General features: G+C 41.1%; 2 protein-coding genes and 1 non-coding gene across 3 annotated transcripts in view; all 3 read left to right on the top strand.

Moving 5' to 3' along the window:
* The window catches only part of LOC107538021 (calreticulin-like), a 28,476-nt gene extending 15,476 nt beyond the window's left edge, over positions 1-13,000 (top strand). The window contains exons 6-9 of the mRNA XM_087820663.1: positions 2,201-2,314; positions 3,112-3,255; positions 7,409-7,501; positions 12,752-13,000. Of these exons, the coding sequence (XP_087676789.1) occupies positions 2,201-2,314; positions 3,112-3,255; positions 7,409-7,501; positions 12,752-13,000 (600 nt within the window). The remainder of the gene's footprint in view (positions 1-2,200; positions 2,315-3,111; positions 3,256-7,408; positions 7,502-12,751) is intronic.
* Positions 13,001-13,295: 295 nt separating this feature from the next.
* Positions 13,296-19,284, top strand: LOC107538022 (CD48 antigen-like). The gene is given in 3 exon segments (XM_087820662.1): positions 13,296-13,320; positions 18,564-18,998; positions 19,001-19,284. Coding segments are annotated over 3 exon segments (744 nt in total).
* Positions 19,285-22,555: 3,271 nt separating this feature from the next.
* LOC148092430 (U6 spliceosomal RNA) lies at positions 22,556-22,658 on the top strand. The gene has a single exon (XR_015715145.1). It is a non-coding gene; the product is annotated as a U6 spliceosomal RNA (small nuclear RNA).
* Positions 22,659-24,174: the final 1,516 nt, after the last annotated feature.

The following is a 24,174-nucleotide window of genomic DNA, read 5'->3' as shown; positions in this document are numbered from 1 at the left end:
TGGGAACAGCCGAGCAGAGACTGAGGCCCTCAATCTCTCAAGGAGGTATCCAGCTAAATATTGACACCCAAAGAAACATGGAGAAAAGAGGGAAGAAACTCACATTTGTTAAAGATCTCTTGACCCTTCTGGCATCCTCTGTGAGCAGTGTGCTATGATCCCTATTTTATGGATAAGGAAACTGACACTTAGAAAATGAAATGACTTACCCAAGCACACATACATTAGAACCAAGATTTGAACTGGAATCTCTTTTTGACTCCGACAGTATTGATAGAGGGTGTGTGTGGAGTATACTTATTGATTCATTATCATTCACTGGGAAGCTCTACTGGATATAGCTATGAATAGGACAATCCAGTGACTGAAAATACTTCTGGGATTCAGAATCTAGTAGGGGATGCAGATAGTGCACAAAGGTCACACTGTGTAATTTGTGCTGAGAATCAGGGAAGCAAATCCTGTGGGAGCTCCTAGAAAGGCTCCTAACCCAGCCTGAGTTGGGGTGCAGGCGATGGTCTGGGAAGGAGAAGGCAACGCTTGAGTGATTGAGTTAACCTTGGGGTTGGAAACATGGACTCTGGGGTAAGATAGATACTGGTTTGAGTCTGAATTCCATTATTCACTAACTGTGAGACCACAACTTAATAGTTAGGCCTTGGGCAAGGAATATAACTGCTGTGAAAGTCAATTTCATAAACAGGGATTATTATAACACCTGAGTGCAAAGGTTGTTATGAAGATTAAATGAGCTATTTATATTCATAATATAGTGCCTGGTACATAATGAGTCCTTAATATACAGCACTTAAATGTTAATAATGTACTGAATTTCAAACCATGAATTCACTAGAGGGAAGTGGGAAATTCGGTTGGAGGGAAGATATTTCACACCCAGGGAACAGCAAGAGCAAAGGCTCAACAGTTATGTGGAAAGTAACATGGCTGTGTGAAGAACTGAAAGCAGCAGTTTAGTACTTTAGGAGCATAAAGTTCAAGGTGGGGAGTGATGGGAGATGAGGTTGGAATGGTCTGTTGGAGCCAGGTCATGAAGGGCCTCACCTACTATGTTGCTACTCCACAGGTCAGAGCAGACTCAGCCTCATGCAGAGGAGATGCTCAGGGTTCAGCAAGGGGCAGCATGACACCCAGAAGCTGGAATCCAATTCCTAAGGAGAGACCTGCAGAGAGGCAGGCAGTGGCTCAGCCATGTGCAGGAGATTCAGCAAAGGGCCCCAATTCCAGGAGGAGGAAGTTATGGTCAGGGCATTAAGGCAGATGTCCAGATGAAGTGACTGGGCCTTTAGCACCACGGGAAAATTAAGGGCTAGGTTTCTTCTAGGCCCAGCAAACAGGCGCAGGGCAGCAATACCAACCTCCTCCTGAGGACTATGCCCCTGATGTAGTCAGGGTTGGCTGAAGACCTGAGGAAGAGGGGAGATATTTCAGGTATCTATGCTCCCTGCTGAGTGAGCCTGGAGAAGATGGAAACTAGTTAGATAAGCGAGGCACTGTAAAGACAATAGCCTCCAGGATAAGATGCTAACTATTGTGTCTCAGGAATCACAAAGCAGCTGAGGGAGCCCAGCAACCAGTGAACTTTCCAAGTGGTAATGCTGCTGAATGACTGTGAATCTAATGGGCTGGGCATTGAAGCCTTCAGTCAGTCTGGGCAAATGGTCAGCTCCAAGGTGAACTGTCAGGTAAACAGAAACACTTAGGAGGCTTCAAAGCAGAAGAAATATGAATGTTGGGATAAGCTGTTTGTGACTGTCTTGGAAAATAGAATGGACCTAGGGTACAAGGGAGGACTGATACAGGTCTGGGAGCATACTGGGGTACAAGGCAGGTCACCAAGAGAGGCTTTTAGGAAGAGGGACCCAGGCTAGAAGATCTGTTCTGACAGTAGAGGCGCATGATTGAGGGAGGGTCAGAAACAAGGGAAATTTCCATCTTATTTGAGCTTAAAGTACTCAAGGTCAGCATGATAGTGAGCTAGAGGGGGGTGGGGGGGGTGGAGTCGTTTAAAGGCTTTTTTCTCCTGTGTAGGGTTTGTCTGCAGATTTCTGAACTGGGCTTTCATAGGGGTAAGGACAGGAAGGTGGTAGGAGTAGGGAGCAGGTCCAGCCTGACTATATTCTGGATCCCAATTTCATCCCAGCCTACCCATCCATCCTCATGGAGAAACATCTTGTTTTAGGACTGGGAGGACTTTGAGTACATCCCAGACCCAGACGCCAAGAAGCCAGATGACTGGGATGAGGCGATGGATGGACAGTGGGAAGGGCCGTTGATACCAAACCTGAAGTATAAGGTGAGGAGGTCTCTCCGTCCAATAGGTGTAAGAAATAAGACAGAAGAGATGTAAATTTTGACTTATAAAACAGAAACTCTGAGATCCTGTGGCCTCTCCACCCCCTTACCCCCAGGACTGTGCCTACCGGGGAGAAGGTAGGCTAGTGAAGGTCAGTGCTAGGAGGCAGGGGTCCAGGCTGCTCTAGGTGTTTATCCACGGTGGTGAAAAGCAGCCAAAGGAACATGATCAAAACAGGAAATTGTCTGGGGTCAGGAACTGGGAGTCTCAGAAATGGTCCAGAAAGGGAAGGCATAGCACGTGAGTAAGCCAAAGGTGTTGGGGTATGGGGGAACTTCTTTTTAAGGTCTAACTCTTGACCTCATGTCAGAAGCAAGAGGGAACTAAAGGAATCAGCTATTAAATGGTCCAGAGATAAAACTGACTGAAGTAACCATGATTTTATTTGGCCAGTTTCCCATGCTACCACAGGAAGAGAATAGCCCCAAGTGCCAGAGTCCTTAGATGGTGTTCCCTGTGAAGCCACATTTTCTTAACTTCATGAACAAACTTATGCAGAGAAGTTAGACCAGGCTCAAGATGAGTCTCTGCCACCTTGTTTGGCTCCCTTTGCATAGACAGAGGAACTTGGAAAAGTTTTGTGCATTAGCTCCAAGAAAGGGAAAGAAGTTCTAGGAATCCTGCTCTGAATCTGTATGCCTAATACACATTGTCCTTATAAATTGATTGGTCTTTTTCATTGCATGAGAAGAACGAAAAACTACTAATGCCACGTTCACTCTTGTTTCTTTGCTTAGGGACAATGGAAACCTCGAATCATTGACAATCCCAATTACCAGGGAGAGTGGATTCATCCAGAAATAGACAACCCTAAATATAAGCCTGACCCTACCATTTGTCACTATTATAACATCAGTGTTCTTGGCCTGGACCTTTGGCAGGTAAAGCTCTCTGCGCTCAGAGCCACTGATCAGCAGTCCCTCTAAAGTTTTCACGAAGTGGACAGAGCTCCAGGCTGGAAATCACAAGCCTTGAATGAGTCTTGATCTTTTTAAGCCTCAAACTGCTCATTTTTAAGATGGGACTCCTTGTATTCATCCTAATAATTATAAGAGCTAAAATTTATTGTGTCCCTATCATGTATCAAGTACTGTATTACAGACTTTGCAAATACCATTTAATTCTCACTATGAAATCTCCTATTTCTATATTTGAAAACTGAATTTCAGAAAAGATCAGTCATTTGCCTAAAGACATATCTGGTAAGCAGAAAAGCTGGGATCTGAATGCAGGCCTTTCTGCGGCCAGTTTCGGGGTTCCACTACTTCACACTGCTCTGCTGGTCCTACATGATTCTTGGGGGGTTCTGGGAATAGAAGAGAATCAGAGATGTCATAAAACTTTGAAATATTAGAATGCACAGGCAAATGTTGGGGGTGATTGTCCCAGCCATGATGACAAAGCCTGACCTAGCCTCCCTCTTTGCCAGTCATCTTTCCTAGCTCTGATTGGAAGGGAAACGGGAGGGCTCAGATACCCAGACCTTCCAGAGTTGTTCTCTCTATGTCTTTCTTCCTTAAGACCTGTTATTGAAGATGGGGAGGATTCTTCCCTAACTCAGGAGAAAAGAGAGTACCTCAAACACAGGCCCCAGAATGAAGGTCTTAGCCCAGGAGGCCTCTTAGAAACTTCATTCTACCTAGTCTTGGAATTCCCTTGGAGAGGAAGGGAGCTCATTTTTGTTAAACACTGGCCTGGGATTAGTGCTTTACCTATATTATATGCTTTAATTCTCACAATTCTGTAAGGTTAGTATCATCACTCCTTATTATTACCCCATTTTACATTTGAGAGAATTGTGACTCAGAAATGTCAAGTGACATTCCAAAGAGCACACAGCTAGTGCACGGTAGAGACAGAATTCAAAGGTCTGTCCGCCTCTGCAGTCCTTGCGTTATTGACTACACCCACTATATAACAGAGCCCCTAGAAACTGTAGGCTCTTGTCCTTGGGTGTATCCTGGAAGGCCCCAAGGCCAGGGATATTTTGGTCTCTGACCAGTGCTTTCGGCAGCTTAGGGCAGCCTAGGGTCCCTTGGACAGACACCCCCTATTTGAAACTTTCTTAGTTTATTCATTTTCTACTTTATTTCTACTTTCTTAGTTTCCTAGCTCAGAGAGACCAGCATATGAGAAAGGAGATGGTGTACATAAATTACCATGTGTAAGAGTCGGAAGGAAGGAAGGAAGGAAGGAAGGAAGGAAGGAAGGAAGGAAGGAAGGAAGGAAGGAAGGAAGGAAGGAAGGAAGGAAGGGAAGGGCTTGTGTCCCTTCCTTCCTTCCTTTTTTATCTGAAGAACATGGATACAGTTTGCACAAGGTTCCATTTCAGTTATCCCTTCTTAATAAATAATAGGAACTTTCTACATCTTGTAAAAATGTTTGGTCATTAATATTCCTAATCTGATTGTTTCCTTAAGATACATTGGGTGTGTGGTGGTTGTTGTTTCACTGAAAACACTAAGGTACACATTTTAAACTGTTTCTTTGCTCATCTACAGAATTTTAAAATTATTTAGCACTAATTGCTCTGAGTTCTACCAACCTCTCCAAGCAGGCATACCTTTCTATTTGAAAATTTACATCATGTAGAAGGAATGCTTCTCAAAGTGCATACCAATCACTCAGGGATTTTATGAAAATGTATCTGCTGCAGCAGGTCCAGGGTGAAACCTGAAAGACTGCATTTCTGAAACTCCGGCATTATCTCTTTACCATGTCCCCCCGGTGATACAGTTCAGCACAATGGTGACATCACCCTAGCAGGCATTCTTTTCTCCTAATTGGGTTTGGCACTCACAGGTCCTGCTCCACTCTACCCACTCAGCCAACCTGGCACATGCAGTTTACCGCAGGGTCCCCCGCCTGCTGGGAAAGCCCAGTGACTGTCTGTGGAAATGGGCGGGATTCCCTGAGCTGCCCTGTCCCAACCCAGGTTCCCAGCCTTCAGACGCTCTGTGAGCCCAGGTGCTCGCACGGTCTGTCCTCGCCTATGGAGCTGGGTCGCTTTCTTGCCTAGTCCCTGACCCTTCCTGCTCTCTGTTCTCACATCTTTGCTTTTTTTTGTTCGTTTGTTTAGACAGAAGTGATTGCATTCTTTCATCAGGACAAAGACTGGGAAAAGATGGCAGCAAACAAAGAAAATTCTTTGTCTTATCATTGGGACTCCTTCTGATTTTTGAAGGATTAGTGACACAAAATGCAATGAGTAGCAAAACGTGTCGCCATGCCTTGACACATGTGGTCTGTGGCACAGCCCTGTGAGGCTGGGAGGGTGGGACTCACCATCTTCATTTTACTGCCAAGGGAGCCGAAGGCTCAGAAAGGTGATTTGACTTACCAAGAGCCCGTAGGTAGTAAGTGCCCAGACCTATACTCTTTCCATTTTGTGATCCACGTGGGATAGCACAGGATACCAGAGTTCGCTGAATGAACATTTTAGGCTTTGCAGTCTAACAAAGCTCCTCCTCACATGTTCTCTTCTGAGAACTGTGTACGAAAGCAGGGAAGGTGGGTTTTCGTCCATTTTCCAGATGAAAGCATGGAGGCACAGACAGGTCACTCCCTTATAAATTTTAGGAAGCAGGGCTGACCTTCAGGTCCTGATTCTTAGTGGGAGGCAGAGCCATGAGTTTTGTGTGAGGGGGATGGAGGTAAGGAAACACCGAAGAGAACAGGGGAGATTAGGAACATTTCTTGTGGGAGTAGGGAAAATGGAAGAGCCAACAAATGAGCAGTTCCCTCACTGAGACTGCTGATAACTCAAAAGAGAAAAAAAATCCCAAAGATAAAAACAAACAAACGGTTGCACAAAGAATTATTATTTTTAAATGTATCTTTATTGTTGAAAGTATTACAGATATCCCTCCTTTTCCCCCATTGGCCTCCTCCATTCCACCCCTGCACCTCCCTCTGCACAAAGAATGATTAAAACCAATTTTTTAAATGGCCCAGAGCAAAATAACAATTTCTATTCAAAGTAGCTATTTTGGCACTTATTTTTCTGTTGGAGTCAGGGCTGATGGGATGATGTAAGCCAAATAAAAGTATTTCTTATTTCAAAATAAAACAAAACATTTTCAAACCCTGGAGGAGGGACATATAATAACTCATGCTGCAAACTATTTCTTGGTCACACAAGTGCTCCCACACAATTAACTTACTGATTTACGTCACATACTGCTAACGTAAACAACACACAATGACTCTTCCTTTTGCTCCTTTTGAAACATATCCAGATACTGAAAATTTATAATAACTATTACCATTTATTGAATACTACCTGTCAGACACTGTGCTTTACATATATTATTTCTAACTCACATGACACCACTGCAAGGGGGTTATTATTTTCAATACTTTTCTTATGACAGAATAGGCTCAGAGGAGTTGAGTAACTTGCCCAAAGTCGCACAGCTAGTATGTGGTTGAACTGGTCTGTATGACTCCATGACTTGTGCTCTTTCTATTCTGTTCCTTTATCATTAAATCAACAAACACTGAAATTATTGTATACCATATATATGAATTCATCTTTTCCTTTAATTGTAAATACTAAATGTATTTTTTAAGGAAATAGAGAAACATGGTAGAGAATCTAAATTCTGCTAGCACTCTTTTTCTTTTCCCTGTGTTCTTTTAGTTTTTCTGATTATATGAGAAGAGAACCTTAAAAAAGGAATTTATAAGTGGCATTAGAAGTAGGTGCTGTCAACCTGAACTGAGACAAGAGCCACTGGGTATCAATTTGGAGCCTAGTAGAATGATGAAAAATTTCCCCCAACCCTCTAAAAAGTGGTCAGAGGCTTGGGGAGCATAGAACCTCAGGAAACAGTAAGTTAACTTCTCTCTAGAGTGGATCAGCCAAGGCGTTACAGCATCCTGAACCCTTTGTATTATTAATACCTTTGTATTTCCTCACTTCACCTTAAGTATTGAGTAAAAGCCTGGGAATCTGCAGTTAGCAAGGCCTCAGGTGATTTTTTAAACCCTCTGACCGAGTTCTAATAATCCCCATTGTTTTCATTTCAACAGGTGAAATCAGGCAGCATCTTTGACAATTTTCTTCTTACAAATGATGAAGAGTTTGCTGAAGAGGTTGGAAATAAGACCTGGGGACTAAGAAAAGTAAGATATTCCCCCACCCTGAATTCCAGGCGTCTGACTCTTCATTTGTACACTGTGCTTGGCATTTTAAAAATCAGCCTCACATTGTCTTATTTGCTGGTCACATGGCTCTGTGAGGTGGGGGGAACAAACTCTCATTCATTAGACGTTGACAACTTTGTGCTTAACTCTGTGAGCACTTTCCAAAAGTTATCCCACTTAAAGTTAGCGCTTAAAACAACCCAGCAAGACAGATATTATTCCCAGTCTTCACAGGTAGGAACTGAGATTCTGAGAGTATATATAAACTGCCCAAGGTCACACACAGCCTTTAACTTGTTGCTTTAGAACTCACTCTCCTCCTGTGTCACTCTCTCTGCTCACAGTGTGGTGATTTAGAAGGGAGCCACTGAACCCATTTCTGATGGATCACTTGGAGAAAGAAGGAAGGTGTTCATGCTTTTAACAGCTTCCCTGCTCTCCTAGAACTATTTTATGGGTGGAGTGATACTTGGGACAGTGGCTTCATGGTGGTGACTCCCTCCATCCAGACTTCCTAGTTCTGCAGGAAGGTCCATTCAAGCAGGTTTGTGGCCAGTGCTGGGTTACCCAAGAGGCAGACTAAGCTCATGCTTAGAGTGCCAGGAAAGCACAAGCACCAAAAAAGGTTTTTTGAGAGAACTTGGACATTTAATACTTTCAGAGAAGCATCGAAATAGTCGCCATGGAAAAAATTATTAGACTTTTGTACACTTTTTAGTCTGGTTTTGTTTTGCTTTTACTTTGGGGTTTTTATCTGATCTTGTTTTGATGAGGCAATATTACATATTGGGTAAGAGAATGAGTTTTAGAGCTAGATTGCTTAGGTTCAAATCCAGGCTCCATCACTTGCTAGCTGTATGACATTGGAAAAGTTATTTAACCTCCCTGGTCTTTGGTTTCTTCATCTTTAAATTGGTTCCAATTTTAGTGCATGTGCTGCCGAAGCAAGCACTCCTCATCTTTAAATTGGGAATGATGATAGCAACTATCTTATAAGTTCCTGGCATATAGTTAGTGCTCAACATGTGGTACCTGTTATTATTAACCATACATTCTCTTGACAAATATAAGCACTGTTATAGCTGCTGGGGATATATCAGTGAAATAAAACAGAGAAGTTTCTGCCTTCATGGGGCTTACCTTCAGCTGGGGGGGACCAACAAGAAACATAGAAAGAGGTAAATATATATTAGTGAGATGGTGAGATAAAGGATGGAAAACAATAAAGCAACAGAGTGGACACTGATATTGAGGATTGTGCTCTTTTATATAGAGGTGATCAGGGCAGACTTCACTGAGTAACATTTAAGGACTTGGAGGAAGTAAGGAGCAAGCCATGCAGGTACCTGGAGTAGAAAAGCCTTCTAGGCTATGAGAACAACAAATGTAAAATCCCTGAAGTAGGAGCATAGCTTGCTTGTCCAAGTAAGAGTAAGGCCAGTGTGACTAGAACTGAGTGCGAGAGAATGAGAGTCGTTGGGGCCACATTCCTGAGAAAATGCCATCGGAGCCATTTTTAGTAAAGGAGTGACATGCGCTGGCTCACAGTTTAAGATATTACTCTGGCTGCTGTGCTGCAAAAGACTATAGGAATAGAAAAGGACTATAATGTCGCAAGGCAGAAACAGGTGGTAGTGGTGGAGGTAAAGAGAAATGCTTAGGTTCTAGATCCATTTTGAAGGCAAAGCTCACAAGAATGATTAGATATGAAATATGGAATTTAGGATTAGATAGGGAATATGAGTGAGAGTAAACAAGAATGGCTCCAAGGTGGGTTTTTGTTTTGTTTCTTTTTAACCTAAGTGACTAGAAGGATGGAGTTACTGAGATAAGGAAGAAAAAGGGAGAAGTATATTTGGGGGTGGGGTGGGGACAGGAATAAATAACATAATTGTTAAATGTTAGGTCAGATCTGATTATAGAAATCCAAGTGTCAAGGAGGTAATTGGATATGAGTCTGGAAAAGAGACATAAATTTGGGAGTCATCAGCCTACAGGTAATACTTAAAGCTCCATCTAGCTAGATGAAACCCCCTAAGGAGTGGGTATATACAGAAAGGAGATTCAAGGATGAGCTTTGGGGCACCTCAATATTTATAGATCAGGGATCTAATGTGAACCAGCAAAAAAAAAAAAAAAAAAAAGTAGCCAGCAGGGGAGGAAGAGACCCAAGACAAAGTAGTATCCTGTAGGTCAAGTGAAGGAAGTATTTTAAGGAGAAAAGAAGTGATCGATGGTATCAAGTGGTCAAGAAAAATGAGGACTGAGAATGAACCACTGAATTTAGTAACATGGAGTTCATTGGTGACTCTGACAAGAGCAGTTTCAGTGGAGAGATACAGGCAAAAATGAGTTTGAGAAAGAATGGAAGAACAACCAGAGACAGGAAGTATAGACTAGTCTTTTGAGAAGTTTTGCTATTAAAAAAAGTAGAGCCCAGCCAGGTGTGGCTCAGCAGTTGAGTGTCGACCTAGGATCCAGGTGATCAGGGTTCGATTCCCAGTCAGGGCACATGCCCGGGTTGTGGGCTCGATCAATGACTCTCTCATCATTGATGTTTCTGTCTCTGTCTCTGTCTCTCCCTCTCCTTTCCTCTCTGAAATCAATAAAGATATATATTTTTTTAAAAAGTAGAGAAAAGGGGGTGATGGTAGGTAAATGGAAATGTTGGTCAAGTTTTTTTTATATATAGCTCTTCCTGCCTACTTGTATGTTAATAGGAATACTCCAATAAAGTGAGAAACAATATAGGAGAGAAAGAGGAGAATTTCTAGAGCAATGTTCTTGAGAATGAGAGTGGATGAGATCTATTGCCAAAGAAAATAGGTTAGCTTTCCATAGGCATACACACATTTCATTCATAATCACAGGAGTAAAGAATGACTATAGCTCTGGCTGATGTGGCTCAGTTGGCTGGAGCATTGTCCCATGTGCCAGAAGGTCTCCCATGCACCAGAAGGTCTTGGGTTTGATTCTGGATCAGGGCATATACCTAGGTTGCAAATTTGATGCCTGGTTGGGGCACACATGGGAGACAACGAATGGATGTATCTCTCTCACATTGATGTTTCTCTCTTGCACTCTCTTTCCCTTCCTCCCCCTCTAAAATAAATTTTTAAAAAATTAAGAATGACTATATGAGAATAGATACATGTAGGTGGATAGACATGGTGGTAGGAGTATGTGTCAGTTGGATTCTCTGGGAAGAAGACATCAAGATGGAGTTAGAAATGTTGGAGACTTATTGCAGATAATGCCTGGGAAAGATGAAGGACAGAGGATACAGGAGCAGACGGAAAAGCCTGACACCAGTGGAAGATGGAGGATTGGGTAGGAATTGCTGCCAGGTGCAGTGCAGCTCTGAGGAAGCCTCATCAGCTCAACAGGGCTCCTGTGGGAAGACTGACTGTAGAGGAGTACCATTTTGGAAATGGCCAGATCCCCATACTCAGTCACTGTCTGGGGGCTGCTTTGGAACAGCATGTCCTGGGTTTGAATGCTTCAGTGGATCCCCAGGTGCCCCAGCTACAGGCTATCAGCTCACTGCATTCCTCACCACCGACTGACCAGTTCTTTAAGAAAAATCCATACGGCATGCCTCCAGGGCTGCCTCAGAGTAAGTGGAAAATTTCTAATGACTGTGAAATAGGAAGTAAGGCCATCGACTTAGCATGAGCTTGAGAAAGATGTGTTGGAAGTCTGAGGAGCAGAAGAAGGTGAGGAATAGTTATCTAAGGAGTAGAGTGAATCAACCACAGACATATAGTAGGCTCACCGGCTAGCATTTAAGCCTTAAGTCATAACAAGTTCAAAATGAGTTCAGTCTGCTTGGTTTCATGGTTTTCTTTAGCCACTTTCTCTGCCTAGGTGCAGGGATGGAGAGTTGGATTTAACCAGGGTTGGGGGTTTGCCCCATTAAGGGAGGGAAGGGCAAGGGAATTGAGGATGCTTGCAAGAGATTGATCACAAGAAAAAAAAGGACAGTAAGGACATGAGTCGGTTGAGGTCTAATGAAAAGGAGATAGGTTTGGCGCTCTCCCTTTGTGAAGGGAGCCCGCCCATGCCTTTCCTGCCACCCCCCACCCCACCCCTGCACATTACCATTCTCTCTCCTAAACTCAAAGGGCCCTTCTTCTGCCGATGCAACTTGTTTCCTGAGCCCATTTCTTCTACCTCTGTGACTTTCTAAATAAACTTTCTCTTACAGTTTGGGAGGGGGTGGGGTGGGAGGAGATAGGTTCAGTGGATTGTATAGGGAATCGGTGGAGTTGGTTACCTTTAGCAAGAGCAGTTTTGGTAAAGAATGGAGGGTGGAAACAGATCCGTGAGTAAAGCAGTGAGAGGGAAGGGAAGAAATAGAGACATTAATGGTGATCAGTGCTTTCTAGGCAGAAGGAAATGAAGGCCTAATTGAAAGAGATGCCTCCTCCCAATAACAATGTGGGAAACACAACAAGATGTCAAGTGTTTGCTGGCAGCAGGACTCTAGCAGGCCCCAGCCTACTGGGCATGTAGGTTCTCAATCTAGCTTTGTCCCTCAAGCCTCAGTAACAAGACCTCTAGACCCAGATGCTCTCGGTGAGGATTAAAGCCCTAAAGCAATTTGTACTGTGTGTCCTTTCTTTAAGGCCCCTCTGAATAGAAAATCTATGAAGATGCTTCTAGGGATGAAATTCTAGGGCCTGGATGAACACACTAGAGAACTCAGGAGTCCCATTTCTGACTTAATGCAGGGTTTTACCCGTCATAGTTCAAAATTCAGAGAGTTCCTTAAAGGTTGTGTTACTGTGACACAGCAGAAAGAGGGCCAGACTCAGAGCCAGAAAACCGGGTTTCTAATTCTAGTTCTGCCACTCACTAGCTATATAGCTTGGGCAAATTATTTAATCAGTCTGGACTTCAGATTCCTTTTCTAGAAAGTGAGACTAGTAACAATTACCTCACACATTACTGTGAGAAATAGAAATAATGTGTGTAGCTGGTTTCACTCTGAGTTTAGCAATGCTGTGGGCATCCAGTAAATGTTTGTTGAATCTGAACCAATTTTATTTATGAACAAATTACATACACACAGACTTCTCTCCACCCTACACACACTGAAAATGTGTATGTAAACAAACATCATCCCAGAAACCTTTGAGAGAGTGGGAAGGTGCCAGACATTTCTAACGTGGGTTAACTTTGTTTATACCATCTGTAAATTATTTTGAAATTCCACATTCTAAACAGGATGTAGAGAGGCAGTGGAGAGAACTGTTCGAGGAAATGGAAAAAAGAAAACAGGAAGAAGAAGCCGAGGAGAGAAGGGGAAAGGAGGAGGAAAGGGAAGGTGACATCTGGGGAATTGGAGAAGAGGGAAGTGAAGAGGATTTTGCTGAGGAACCGGGAAATGACAGGCAGATGGAGGACGCTGATGCCGAAAGAGCATTTCTGGATAAAAATAAAGAAGTCCGTGTTGACCAGACGGACGAACTGTAACTGGGTAAAATGGTTATACTCCGAGGAAAATGATGTTGAGGCCGGCAAAATCTGGGGAGCAAGATTACTTGCTCTTTTTGAATGACCTTTGGATTTGTTTTCTACCCCACCTCCTTTGCTCTGTACGACTTCGGGAAAGTCATGTCACCTCCTGCTGCTTCTATTTCTTTGTCAACGGAAAAGGAATGATAATTCCTATTTCACAAGGCTGTTGTAGGGATTAAATGAGATATGTGTGTAAAGTGCCTGATAGAAATATAGTCAATAAAGTATAGCTATTACTACTATCGTTAGCATGGGGTTTATGAAATTAATTGTTGGTAAATACGCTTCTGTATAAAATTGATCCCCACTTTCAACTTATCTGGTACATCCTGGAATTCTATTTTGTTTGCATATCTCTATTTCTTAATATTTACTGTGCAATTCTGATGGTTGTACTTGTGGTTTATGATGTTTTCTCCTTGCAGATGTATCAAGCACTTAAAAACAAAATCAGATTTCTTAACATAAAGAAAGATACTTTATGAAAGTCCTTTTGCCTCCTTGCTGTTTTGTGTCCTAATTCTTAATTATTACTTCTTTGCAGGTTTGCTGGTCTTACATTTATCTTTTCTGTACCACGTACTCACAACATCATTATCATATGCATTCACGTAGCTCTTTACAGATTGCAAAGCAATCTAACTTTGAGGAGTCCTGCAGTGTGCTCATTTAACGCTCATAGCAGTCACTGCACAGGACACCATTATGATCTTCCTTTCACAGGTAAAGAAACTGCTCAGAGTGGGCAAGTCACTTGCTCAGAGTCAAACAGCTGGTAAGGGGCTGGGCCAGTATCTGAACTCAAGTTCGTCTGCTTCCAAAGCTTATCCTTCCACTGCATTAATCTGTTGAAAGAATGAGTGAGTATCTATTACTATTGAATACAGATAGTCAATATTCCACGTGGAAGAAACACCCTTTTAAGGGAAATAAGCACAAAGAAATTTCCCTTTTAAAACATTTCTTAAAAAAAACCGCACAAACAAAAATAAAACAAAATCTCCAGACCTATAAACAAACGATTAAGTGTGACAGCCTTTACATATTAAGAAGTGATACAGCTAGTGTGGTTGCCAGCTGTTCAAGGCCACCACAGTTGGTTCCTGGCTCTATATTTACTTACCAGCTGTGTTATCTTAGGCAAGTAATCTAACTTCCCTGCGCCTCATTTTCACATTTGTGAAAGTGGGTTAATAAAGGGACCTACTGCAAACTCAGCTGTAAGGATAACAATGCTGACTCCTTCCTTCCTTTGTTTTACCAGAAGTGCACCAAGGACTAATCCAAGTCTAGCTGGTGAGGTAGGTCCAGACATAGCCATCATTTGATAGCACAGAGCTAAAAGTATGAGTCTGGAACTTAATAGGTGCTCAATAATTATTAGTTGAAAGAAGAAACAAAACCCTGGCTAATGGTTTCAGGAAAGATTTCATGAAAGAAGTGACTTTTGAGCCAGATCTTATAAAATGCATAAGAATGTGTCCTATGGAGAAGGCGATGTGTGGACTGAAAGGGTAGGGCACCAGATGACAGCAGGTGGGTGGTGAGGTCAGAGAGGAGCAGCAAGAACTCTTGCTTCCTTCTTTCCAGTAGGTTGGTGCCTGGTGTAATTTCTGGTTTGGGAAATTTGCCTTTGTAGGAGAGGCAAGACTTTACCCTCTTAAGGTCTGTGGTTGGGCCTGAGAATTTAATTGACATAAGACAGATTAACAGGAGAAAAGCATACAAATTTTATTTAATAAAGTTTTATGTAACACAGGAGCCCTTATAAGGAAACAAAGACCCAAAGAAGGGCAAAACCTAAATGCTTTAATACTAGGTTGAACAAGGAGAGGCAATTGTGGAAAATAACTAAAATATACAGGGAGGCTAAAGGAGATAAGAATTATTTTAAGAAGGTCTGTTTGTGCAGAATTCTCCATCCCAGCTTCCCATCCTTGGCAATAAGAATGTTTCTTTCCTGATATATGGAGGGCAGCTCTCACATGGGAGTTTTCTGTTTTCAGGCAGAAAAGTGTAGATCAGAGTGTCCCTTCGGTATCTGCTGTTTTTCTCAAGTGCCTTTAGCTGAAAATAATCCTTATGCCAAAGTGGCATATTTTGGCACCCTTCACCTTTCTATAATATAAGAGTCTTCCCATATGAAAAAGAGGAAGGCTTCAGGCGCTGAGTTTGCACATAGTCTTGGAGCCGCAGGAAGGGTGTGTGGGTGATCTACATTTACGGATGCCAGGCTGATATGAGCATTGTTTACTGCCAGTGTCTGCTCTGATTGGTCAGGCATATATATGTTCTACCAATCGTTACATATTTTCAAATGTCACCAGAAAAAGATATTCATTTTCATGCAGAATACGAATATATTTTAATTTTTTTAAGCTCTTACTTTTACCTTGGTTAAATTTTCTTTTGCCTTTATTTTGATTGATGGCACAAACTTTATTTCAGAAATTAAGGTACTTTAACAAGAAAAAATCATGCCTATTTCCACCCATTCTGCACTTTGAAATTTTTGTTTCCTTCCTGGACTTGTCTTTTGAAACCCCACCATTCTGCCACTGAAACATACTCCTCCAGGTGCAGCCCCCGCCCCCTTAAATTCTGATTCTATGTTTAGTTTTCAAAAGTAACAGGTGTTCAATGTAAAAAATTTAGAGTCTACTAACATATTAAGAAGAAAGTAAACATTTCTCATTATCCCCAAATCCAGAAACAACCGTGCAATATTTTTGTTGTCTTTCCTTCCAGTTTTGTGTTCAGTTATTAATTGGTTGGTTTTGAGTTGAGAGGGTTTTGTTAATCACACTCCATAGTATATGGCACCTTATTATTTTTGGTGGGTGATTATACTTTATAATTTTGTTATTTATATTTTCCCTTTTATTCCTTCCCCTTCCTCACACAGGCAACTAAGTTCTATTTGATATATTTTTGTTTGTGTATGTTCTGACAAAATGTAGGTATCTGTTTTGCACAGAAGTATTTTTAATTTATGTAAATTATATAGTGTTTAAATCTCATTTTGTTCATATTTTTCACTGAGCACTGTTTTGTTTTATTTTTTAAATTTTTAATATATATATATATCTTTATTGATTTCAGAGAGAGGAAGGGAGAGGGAGAGAGAGAAACATCAATGATGAGTCATTGATCAGCTGCCTCCTGCACGCCCCCTACTGGGGATCGAGCCCACAACCCAGGCATGTGCCCTGACCGGGAATCCAACTGTGACCTCCTGGTTCATAGGTTGATGCTCAACCACTGAGCCATGCCAGTCGGGCACTGAGCACTGTTTTAAAAATGCATCCATGTTGCTGTGTATATATATAATCTTACTTCTGATTGCCACATAATATTTCATGATATAACATTTATCACATTTTAGCTCTCAAGTCTCTCAGTGATAACCAGGTTGTCTTCAAGTCCCCATCATCATAAATAATACAGCAATGAATATTTTAATGCATAACCCTTTATGCGCCTGCATAAGAATGCCTTTATGATATATCCCAGGAGTAGAATTGCAGGCTCATAGAATATTTGCATAACTTAATGTCAAATTGCTTTCCACAATGGCTATACCAGTCCACACTCCCATCACAATGCATAAGGATTCCATTATCCCAAACCGGGTTGTGCATTATCAAAATTTTATAGTTTAACAGATGTAAAACGATAGCACACTGCTGTTTTAATTAACATTTCTCTGATATTTTTGAATATCTCTTCATATGCCTTTTGAATTTTGGATTTCCTCTTTCATATTTTTTGCTTATTTTTTTCTAAGGGTTGCTGCCCTCTTGTTTATTTGCAAGAGTTTTGTGTATTAAGTATTTAAATATCTTCTCACTCTCTTATCTAGTTACTTTGTTCACAGTGTTTCTTGCTGAATAGAAATCTTTATTATTCATCAATATTATTGTCTTATTGTTTGTGCTTTTGAAGTTTTGCCTTTCCTTTTCCTCAGTCATAAACTATATTTTTCTTTTGTAATTTTCTTTTTCACATTTATTATGTCTTTAGTAGTCCTAGAGTTCAACTTTGTAGAAGGTGCAGAATTGTTGAAATGTGGTTGATATATCAGTTTCTGAAAAGGAGATATGAAAAGCTCCAGCTAAAATTATGCATATTTTAATGCTGTATAGTTAGGTACATCTATGTGTTTTGCTATTGCATTTATGTGCTTGTCTATTGTTTCTTTTATGAATATATAATGACTTTCTATCACTCGTTATCTTTTGAGACTAAAATTCCTTTTTGCCGGATATTAAGATCACAACCCAATTCATATTTTCCTAGTGTATCTTTTTTTTTAATCTTTCTATCTCTTTATGTTTTAAGAGCATCTCTTATAGCCAATTTATTGTTGGATATAATTTTTAAAAACCCAACTGGTGAAGTAACTTATTTGCATTTAATGTGATTTCTATATAAGATTTAATCCTACCATCCATTTACTATACATTCATTTTTGTTGTTGTTAATCCTCACCCAAGGACATTTTTTCTCATTGATTTTTAGAGAGAGTGGAAGGGGGGGGGGGGGGAGGGAGGGGGAGAGAGAGGGAGGGAGGGAGGGAAACATTGATGTGAGACACATCGATTGGTTGCCTCCTGCTCGCCCCCAGACCAGGGCAGGAGATGGAACCTGCATCCCAGGTGCATGCCCTTGACCAGGAATTGACCCGAGACCCTTTGGTCTGTAGGCTGACACTCCAGCCACGGAGCCAAACCAGCCAGGGCTACTAGACATTCTTTTTATTTTTAACCTCCATTTCTGCTTTCCATTGGCTAAGCTGAACTGTCTTCTACAAGTTTAAAATTTATACACAATATTTTTTTCTTGTGGTGGTAACCATTAACTTCAGATTCCTACCCATGGGTTTAAGAGAGTTTAAGAGAGTTCCTCCATCTCAACAATTTGAACAAAAGTCCAAACAAAAGTTCTAAGCTTGACGCTCAAAGATCTGATGTGTCATGTGCTCAGGCTGATCCAATCACTGTTGCTGAGGTGGGAGGTTTTGGATCTCCAAAGGAAACATAGGGTACCCTTACCAATAAAAAGGGCGAATGGAGGCTGGGAAATAATACATGTCCACTTCTTCATATTAAATTAACTTCTTTGGGTCTCAGTGTCTTCATCTGTGAAATGGCAATGATAATACCTACAGAAAGGGGTGATGTGAAGAGCAAATTAGGTATTAGATATTAATGTCCCTTGTGAATCAGAAAGTGCCGTACAAAGATGATTATTCTCGTTTTTGCATTCCTCACGATATTACACCATTTGTTTAGATGTTGGTATTTATCTGTATTGCTGCACAGAGAAGTACCATTCTAGCTAGCATTTTCCCTAAATTGTGCTGATGCCCATAGAATTGATTTTCCTTTTTTCCCTGAGAATAATGAATGGACATGATATCAGGATTATGTTTGACCTGGAAGTCAGTTTCCATCCAAAGAGTCCGAAAGTTGCAGGGCTGAGTAACTTGCTAGTAGACTCACCAAACTGCACACAGCTGAAAGCTTGAAGTGGTGTCTAGCTCTACAACTTCTACTCCTGCCTCACTGCCTCTTGGAGACCAGCATTCAAGGTCATTCAGAACATCTGGCAGTCTCCGGCAGCAATGTGAGTCTTCGAATCTCCAATTTGCCTAATAACTACCATCTTACCTGGTTTTACACTACCAACCAGAAAATTTTAGAATGGGAGTCCAACAAGCTTACTCCTCCCTACTTCATAACTAAATTTAAGGACAGGGTCACGCTTAATCATCAAGACAGTATGCTCTACATCTATAATGTCCAGAAAGAAGACAGCAGGACTTACATCCTGAAGGTGTTGATAGAGGCTGGGATTGAAGAGAGATGGAACATCCCACTGAAAGTGTTTTATCCTGTACCTAAGCCTGTCATAAAAATTGGGAAGACAGAGGAAGTGAACAACAGCTGTTATCTATCCTGTCATGTGTGATCCTGGATCAGTCTGTCAACTACACCTGGTATGGGGACTCTGGACCCTTTCCAAAAAAGCTCCAGAGTGGTGTGCTTGAAATCACTGTTCAGCCACAAAACTACTCCAAGTTTTACACGTGCCAAGTCAGCAATCCTGTGAGTAACAACAGTGCCACAGTCCACTTCACTTCAGCCTGCAAACTGACCCAATCCTCTGGAGGAGCTGGGATTGCAGTGTGGCTAGTGGTAATGGTACCAACCATATTTGGCCTCCTATTGAGCTGAGATAAGCTTTCCTAACTCAAGGGTGAAACTCGAAGACTGCAGGATCTTGCTTTCATCAGCAACCATGCTCTCAACCTGGGCAGAAGCTCTGGCTCTATGGGATGGAGCAAGTGTGTTGAAACACCTCTAAAGATTTTCAAATAAACTTCTTAAAAATCATGACTACAGTATGGTGATTACCAGAGTGAAAGAGCAGGGGAGGTAAAAGAGGGTAAAGGGGCGGATAAATGGTGATACAAGGAGACTTGACTTGGGGTGGTGAACACACAATACAATATATAGATGATGTATTATAGAATTGTACACTTAAAACCTATATACTTTTATTAACCAATGTCACCCCAATAAGTTCTATTTAAAAATAAATAATAAAAAAGAGAAAAAAATGAAAGAATGTATGTAAAGCAGAGTGCCTGGCACATGATAAGTGCTCCATAAAGACTTAGATACTTGCTAAAGTGTATTGGGAGCCCATAGCCCACCTTCAATCATTGTCAAACTCCTTTAAAACATTTGAGTGGACACTGAAATGGTTTTATAAATCCCTTAGGCTATAATTCAAGATGACAGTCTTAGAAAGGAAATGGGCAGTAAGATACAGTGAAAGGAGCCCAGGCATAGGAGTCTGGAGACCTGGGATTTAGTGCTGGTTCTGATTCAGTGTCCTTGAGGCCTTGGGCAATGCACATTACCTGCCTGGGCCTTGGTTTCCTTATTAGTAAGATGGAGACAATATTCTTTACCTCATAGGGTTGTTGGAGGTACAAATGCAGATGAATGCAAACACTTTTTACAGTTTTAGAAATGCTGTGTAAATATGAGAGTATTCAATTTGTGTTTATGATTCTCCTCAGACGGAAAGTAAACAGTACTCAAGATAACCTGAGACCTGCCTCCTAGAGAGCAACTGTTGGGGAACCCCACTCTTTAGTGAGGCCTGATTATTTGCTGCTACTGCTGCTGCTGCAACTCTTACTCAAATATCAATTACCATGCCTGCTAAATCCTCAGCCCTGTGGCAAGGCAGCACTGTGCAGACAGACCATCCCTGCCTCACACAGCTGTTTGAACCAGGACTGGAAATCTGACCCAAGGCAAGAAACCCATGAACTTGCCAATGACCTACAAATGTGGCCTGGCTCCTAAGAAACGAGTTGGACAAATTAGTATGTCTCTCTCAGGAATTCGAGTTAGGAAACATGAGGTAATTGAGGCAATTAGTAGCAATGAAAACTATGACTAGCCTGGCTGGTGTGGCTCAGTGGTTGAGCATCGACCTAGGATCCAGGAGATTGAGGATCGATTCCCGGTCAGGGCACATGCCTGGGTTGCAGGCTCGATCCCCAGCAAGGGATGTGCAGGAGTCAGCCGATCAATGACTCTCTCATCATTGATGTTTCTCTCTCTGTCACTCCATCATCCTTCCTTTCTCTGAAATCAATAAAGACATATTTTTTAAAAATCTGTAAAAAAACAAACATTTCTAGACTTCTTTCCATATACTAGGCACTGTGTTAGGCTCTGAATATACAAAAGTGATTAAGAGACAGCCTCTGCCTTCACAGCACTTAATCTTAGTGGGGAAAAGAGACAAAATAGGTAAACAAACAAATACATAAATTCAAATTGTTTTAAAGGCTAAAAAGACAATAAATATGGGGCTGAGATAGAACATACCCAGAAAGGAGCTATGTAAGAAATAGCGTGGTGAGGGAGGTTCTCTCAGAACAGATAAGTAAGTGAGACATAAAGAATGAGGAGGAGCCAGGGAGAAGAGTATTTAAGGTAAAGGATGTGTAATGCCTGGTGACAGGAAAGGAATCTGGAAAATGAGGCCAAACAAACCAGGTGGCTGGAGGAAAGGGAAGCAGCAGGACATGAGTAAGGAGGGGTACGTAGGAGGCAGTCACAGGACCCAGCAGACTCTGGTATGGAGTTGGGAATTTAGTTCAGTGTAATGAGAAGCCACGAAAGTATATGAGGCTAGGTAGTAACATGATCCAGCACAGTGTGGTAGATAAACTTGAAGGTAAAGAGTCAGTCTGGGTGCAAGCCTAAGTTCTACCATTTGCCAGCTGTGTGACCTTGGGCAAATTGCTTAATCTCTCTGTGCCCCAAGTTTTTGGTTTTTGTTTTCTATAAAATTCAGGTGAACTTGGGTTTTATCTCATGGAGTTTTGAAGATTAAATATATATAAAGTGCTTATAGCCCAGCCAGGCATGGCTCAGCAATTGAGCATGAGCCTATGATCCAGGAGATTGAGGTTCGATTCCTGGTCAGGGCACGTGCTGGGGTTGCAGGCTCAATCCCCAGTAGAGAGTGTGCAGAAGGCAGCCAATCAATGACTCTTTCATCATTGATGTTTCTCTCTCTCTCTTTCCCTTCCTCTCTCTGAAATTAATAAAGATATATATTTTTAAAAGAAGTGCTTATAGCAGTTCCTGAAACATAATAAACACCCAATAAATATAAGTTTGCATTATTACTTAGTTTTTTTAAAGGTCATTATAGCTACAGTATGGAGAATGAATGTATGTGGGATAAAAGGGAGGCTAGTTATGAGGTTGATGAACAGTCTGGATGAGAGATGATCCATGCGGTAGTGGTTATGGAAACAGAGAAATGGACTAATTTGGCATATTTTTGGAAGTAAACTTTTCATATTTTGCAGATGGATTCAACACTGTGGTGGAGGAAAATAGAGGAATCCTGAATGACTCCTAGGTTTCTGGCTAGAGTTGCCAGGTGGATAGAGGTGACATTTCCTGAGAGGGAGGAGCCTGGGGGAAGCAGGTTTGACAGGGAAATTGTTTCTATTTTAGATGTGCTAAACTTAAGATGTCAGTGAGATATCCAAGTAGATGTCAATTAGGCAGTTGGTTATTAGGTTGGAGACCAGAAGAGAGGTCAGGGATGAAGATATGAATTTAGAAGTTACTGGCATAATCGGCATTTGGAGACATAGAGATAGCTGAGATCATCTAGGAAGAGATTATGCAGAGAGCAGTGAAAGGGGCCAAGAAGAGTTCTGATGTATTTTATGACGGTTGAATAGACAGAGAAGATGAGGACAGGCCTGTGAAGAGAGGCAGTGCAACCTGAAGAGGAGAGTGTTTGAAGAAAATTGGAGAGGTCGGCTGAGTGTAGAAAGGTCAAATGAGATAAGGAGAGAAAAATATTGGTCACTGATGATACTGACAAGAGCAGTTTGAGTGAAATAGGTGGACTAAGTAAGCATCAAATAGGTTGAAGAATGAATTGGAGGTGTTCTTGCTTTGACTGCAAATATACTAAAACTGGAACAATACAGATAAATTTGGCATTACTCCTACACATAGATGACACACAGATTTGTGAAGCATTTCATATGTTTTGTATATGAATTTGACTTTCAGGCAATGCTAGCTTTTACATATTCAAAGAGAAAATTTAATCAACAAGAATGAAAGGGATTCTAAAACTAAATATAACCAGAAAAAAATAAACTTAACTAACTTTAAATAAGTAATATAACTACTCTGAAGGTTAAAAAAGAAAAAAACGAATCCAAAATACTTTTGAACACAGTCCTTTGAATATATACCATTAGTCTAAAAACAAAACTGCAAACAAATCTTGCACCCTATTGAGTACATTGTTTTTGGTAGTGGAATGGATGTAGCAATTCTGAAATTATCCTGTGTGCATCATGACACTGGGCAAATGAAAAAAGGCCTGGATGCTGCTCAGAGCCACAGTTCTCGATGTGGGACTAGGGACATGAAAATAAGGAGTGAAAGAAAGAGCCCTGTGGTGCTGAACTGGAATTAGAGGAATCAGTCATGAATTCATGACTAAGAATAGCTGAACTAGATAAAGTTGCCATTTCCTGCCCTGGGCTCTGTTTACTTAAAGGGCCTAGAAGCAATTACACCCCAGTAGCAATGAGCAATCTGGTGCCCAGATCTTGGTTTCTAACTACTATTCCCCACTAAAAGGGAAGCTCTCTGGAGAGATGGATGATTTCCAAGGGAAGCAGGGAAAGTACAATGACAAACATGGAACATCATATTATACCAAAAAGCAAGAAAGTGCTAAAAACAAACAAAGAAAAAAATGGCATGTTCAAAAGGCTACCAGAGCCAGCTTGACAGAGTTTTCTCACTGGCCAAATCTGGGACAAGTTGCACATTAAAATGAATCATGACAGGAATGGATTATAAACTATTAAATAAAATAAAAATTCATGAGTCTACTCTGATGATGATAAATATAAAAATAAATGAGAAAGAAGGGAAAGATCTTGCTTATAGTAGAATGCCAACTAAAAAGTGTAGTTGGAGTAATAAAGTTGTAAGATCACCATTTTGCAACCGTCATAGTAATTGATTCAGGCAAGAATTAATTATCAACAAATATTGAAAGCTTTGGGCAAAAGTTTTGAAGAGGACCAGGATATTTACATAGTTTCAAAGTACCTCTCCACAGATTACTCATTATTTTCACAGGAAAAAAATGCTAACTTTAGAGTGAAGAGACCTGGGAGATGCCACCTTAACCAGCTGATCAAGGTGAACACCATCAATAATGGGATCAAGTGACACCATGTTTCTCCTCATCTGATGAACTGAGGTCACAATATTCCATAGTATCCTGCCCCTTCTCGCCCTCAGTCTAATCATAAGAAAACACAAGACAAAACCAAATAGAGAGAAATTTTACAAAACATTGGCCTGTACTTTTCAAAAATGTCAATATCACAAATAACAATGAAAGACTAGGGGACTGTTCTAGAATAAAGGAAACTAAAGAGTCATGACAGTTAAATACAAAGCATGATTAAGGATCAGGCACTGGGTTAGACCCTATATTGGAAGGGAAACTGCTACATAGGACATTATCAGGCCAAT

Source organism: Miniopterus natalensis, chromosome 9 (genome assembly GCF_054644295.1).
Source record: "Miniopterus natalensis isolate mMinNat1 chromosome 9, mMinNat1.hap1, whole genome shotgun sequence".
NCBI lineage: Eukaryota > Metazoa > Chordata > Mammalia > Chiroptera > Miniopteridae > Miniopterus > Miniopterus natalensis.
Note: the sequence above shows the minus strand (reverse complement) of the source record. Positions and strands in the feature narration are given on the sequence as shown.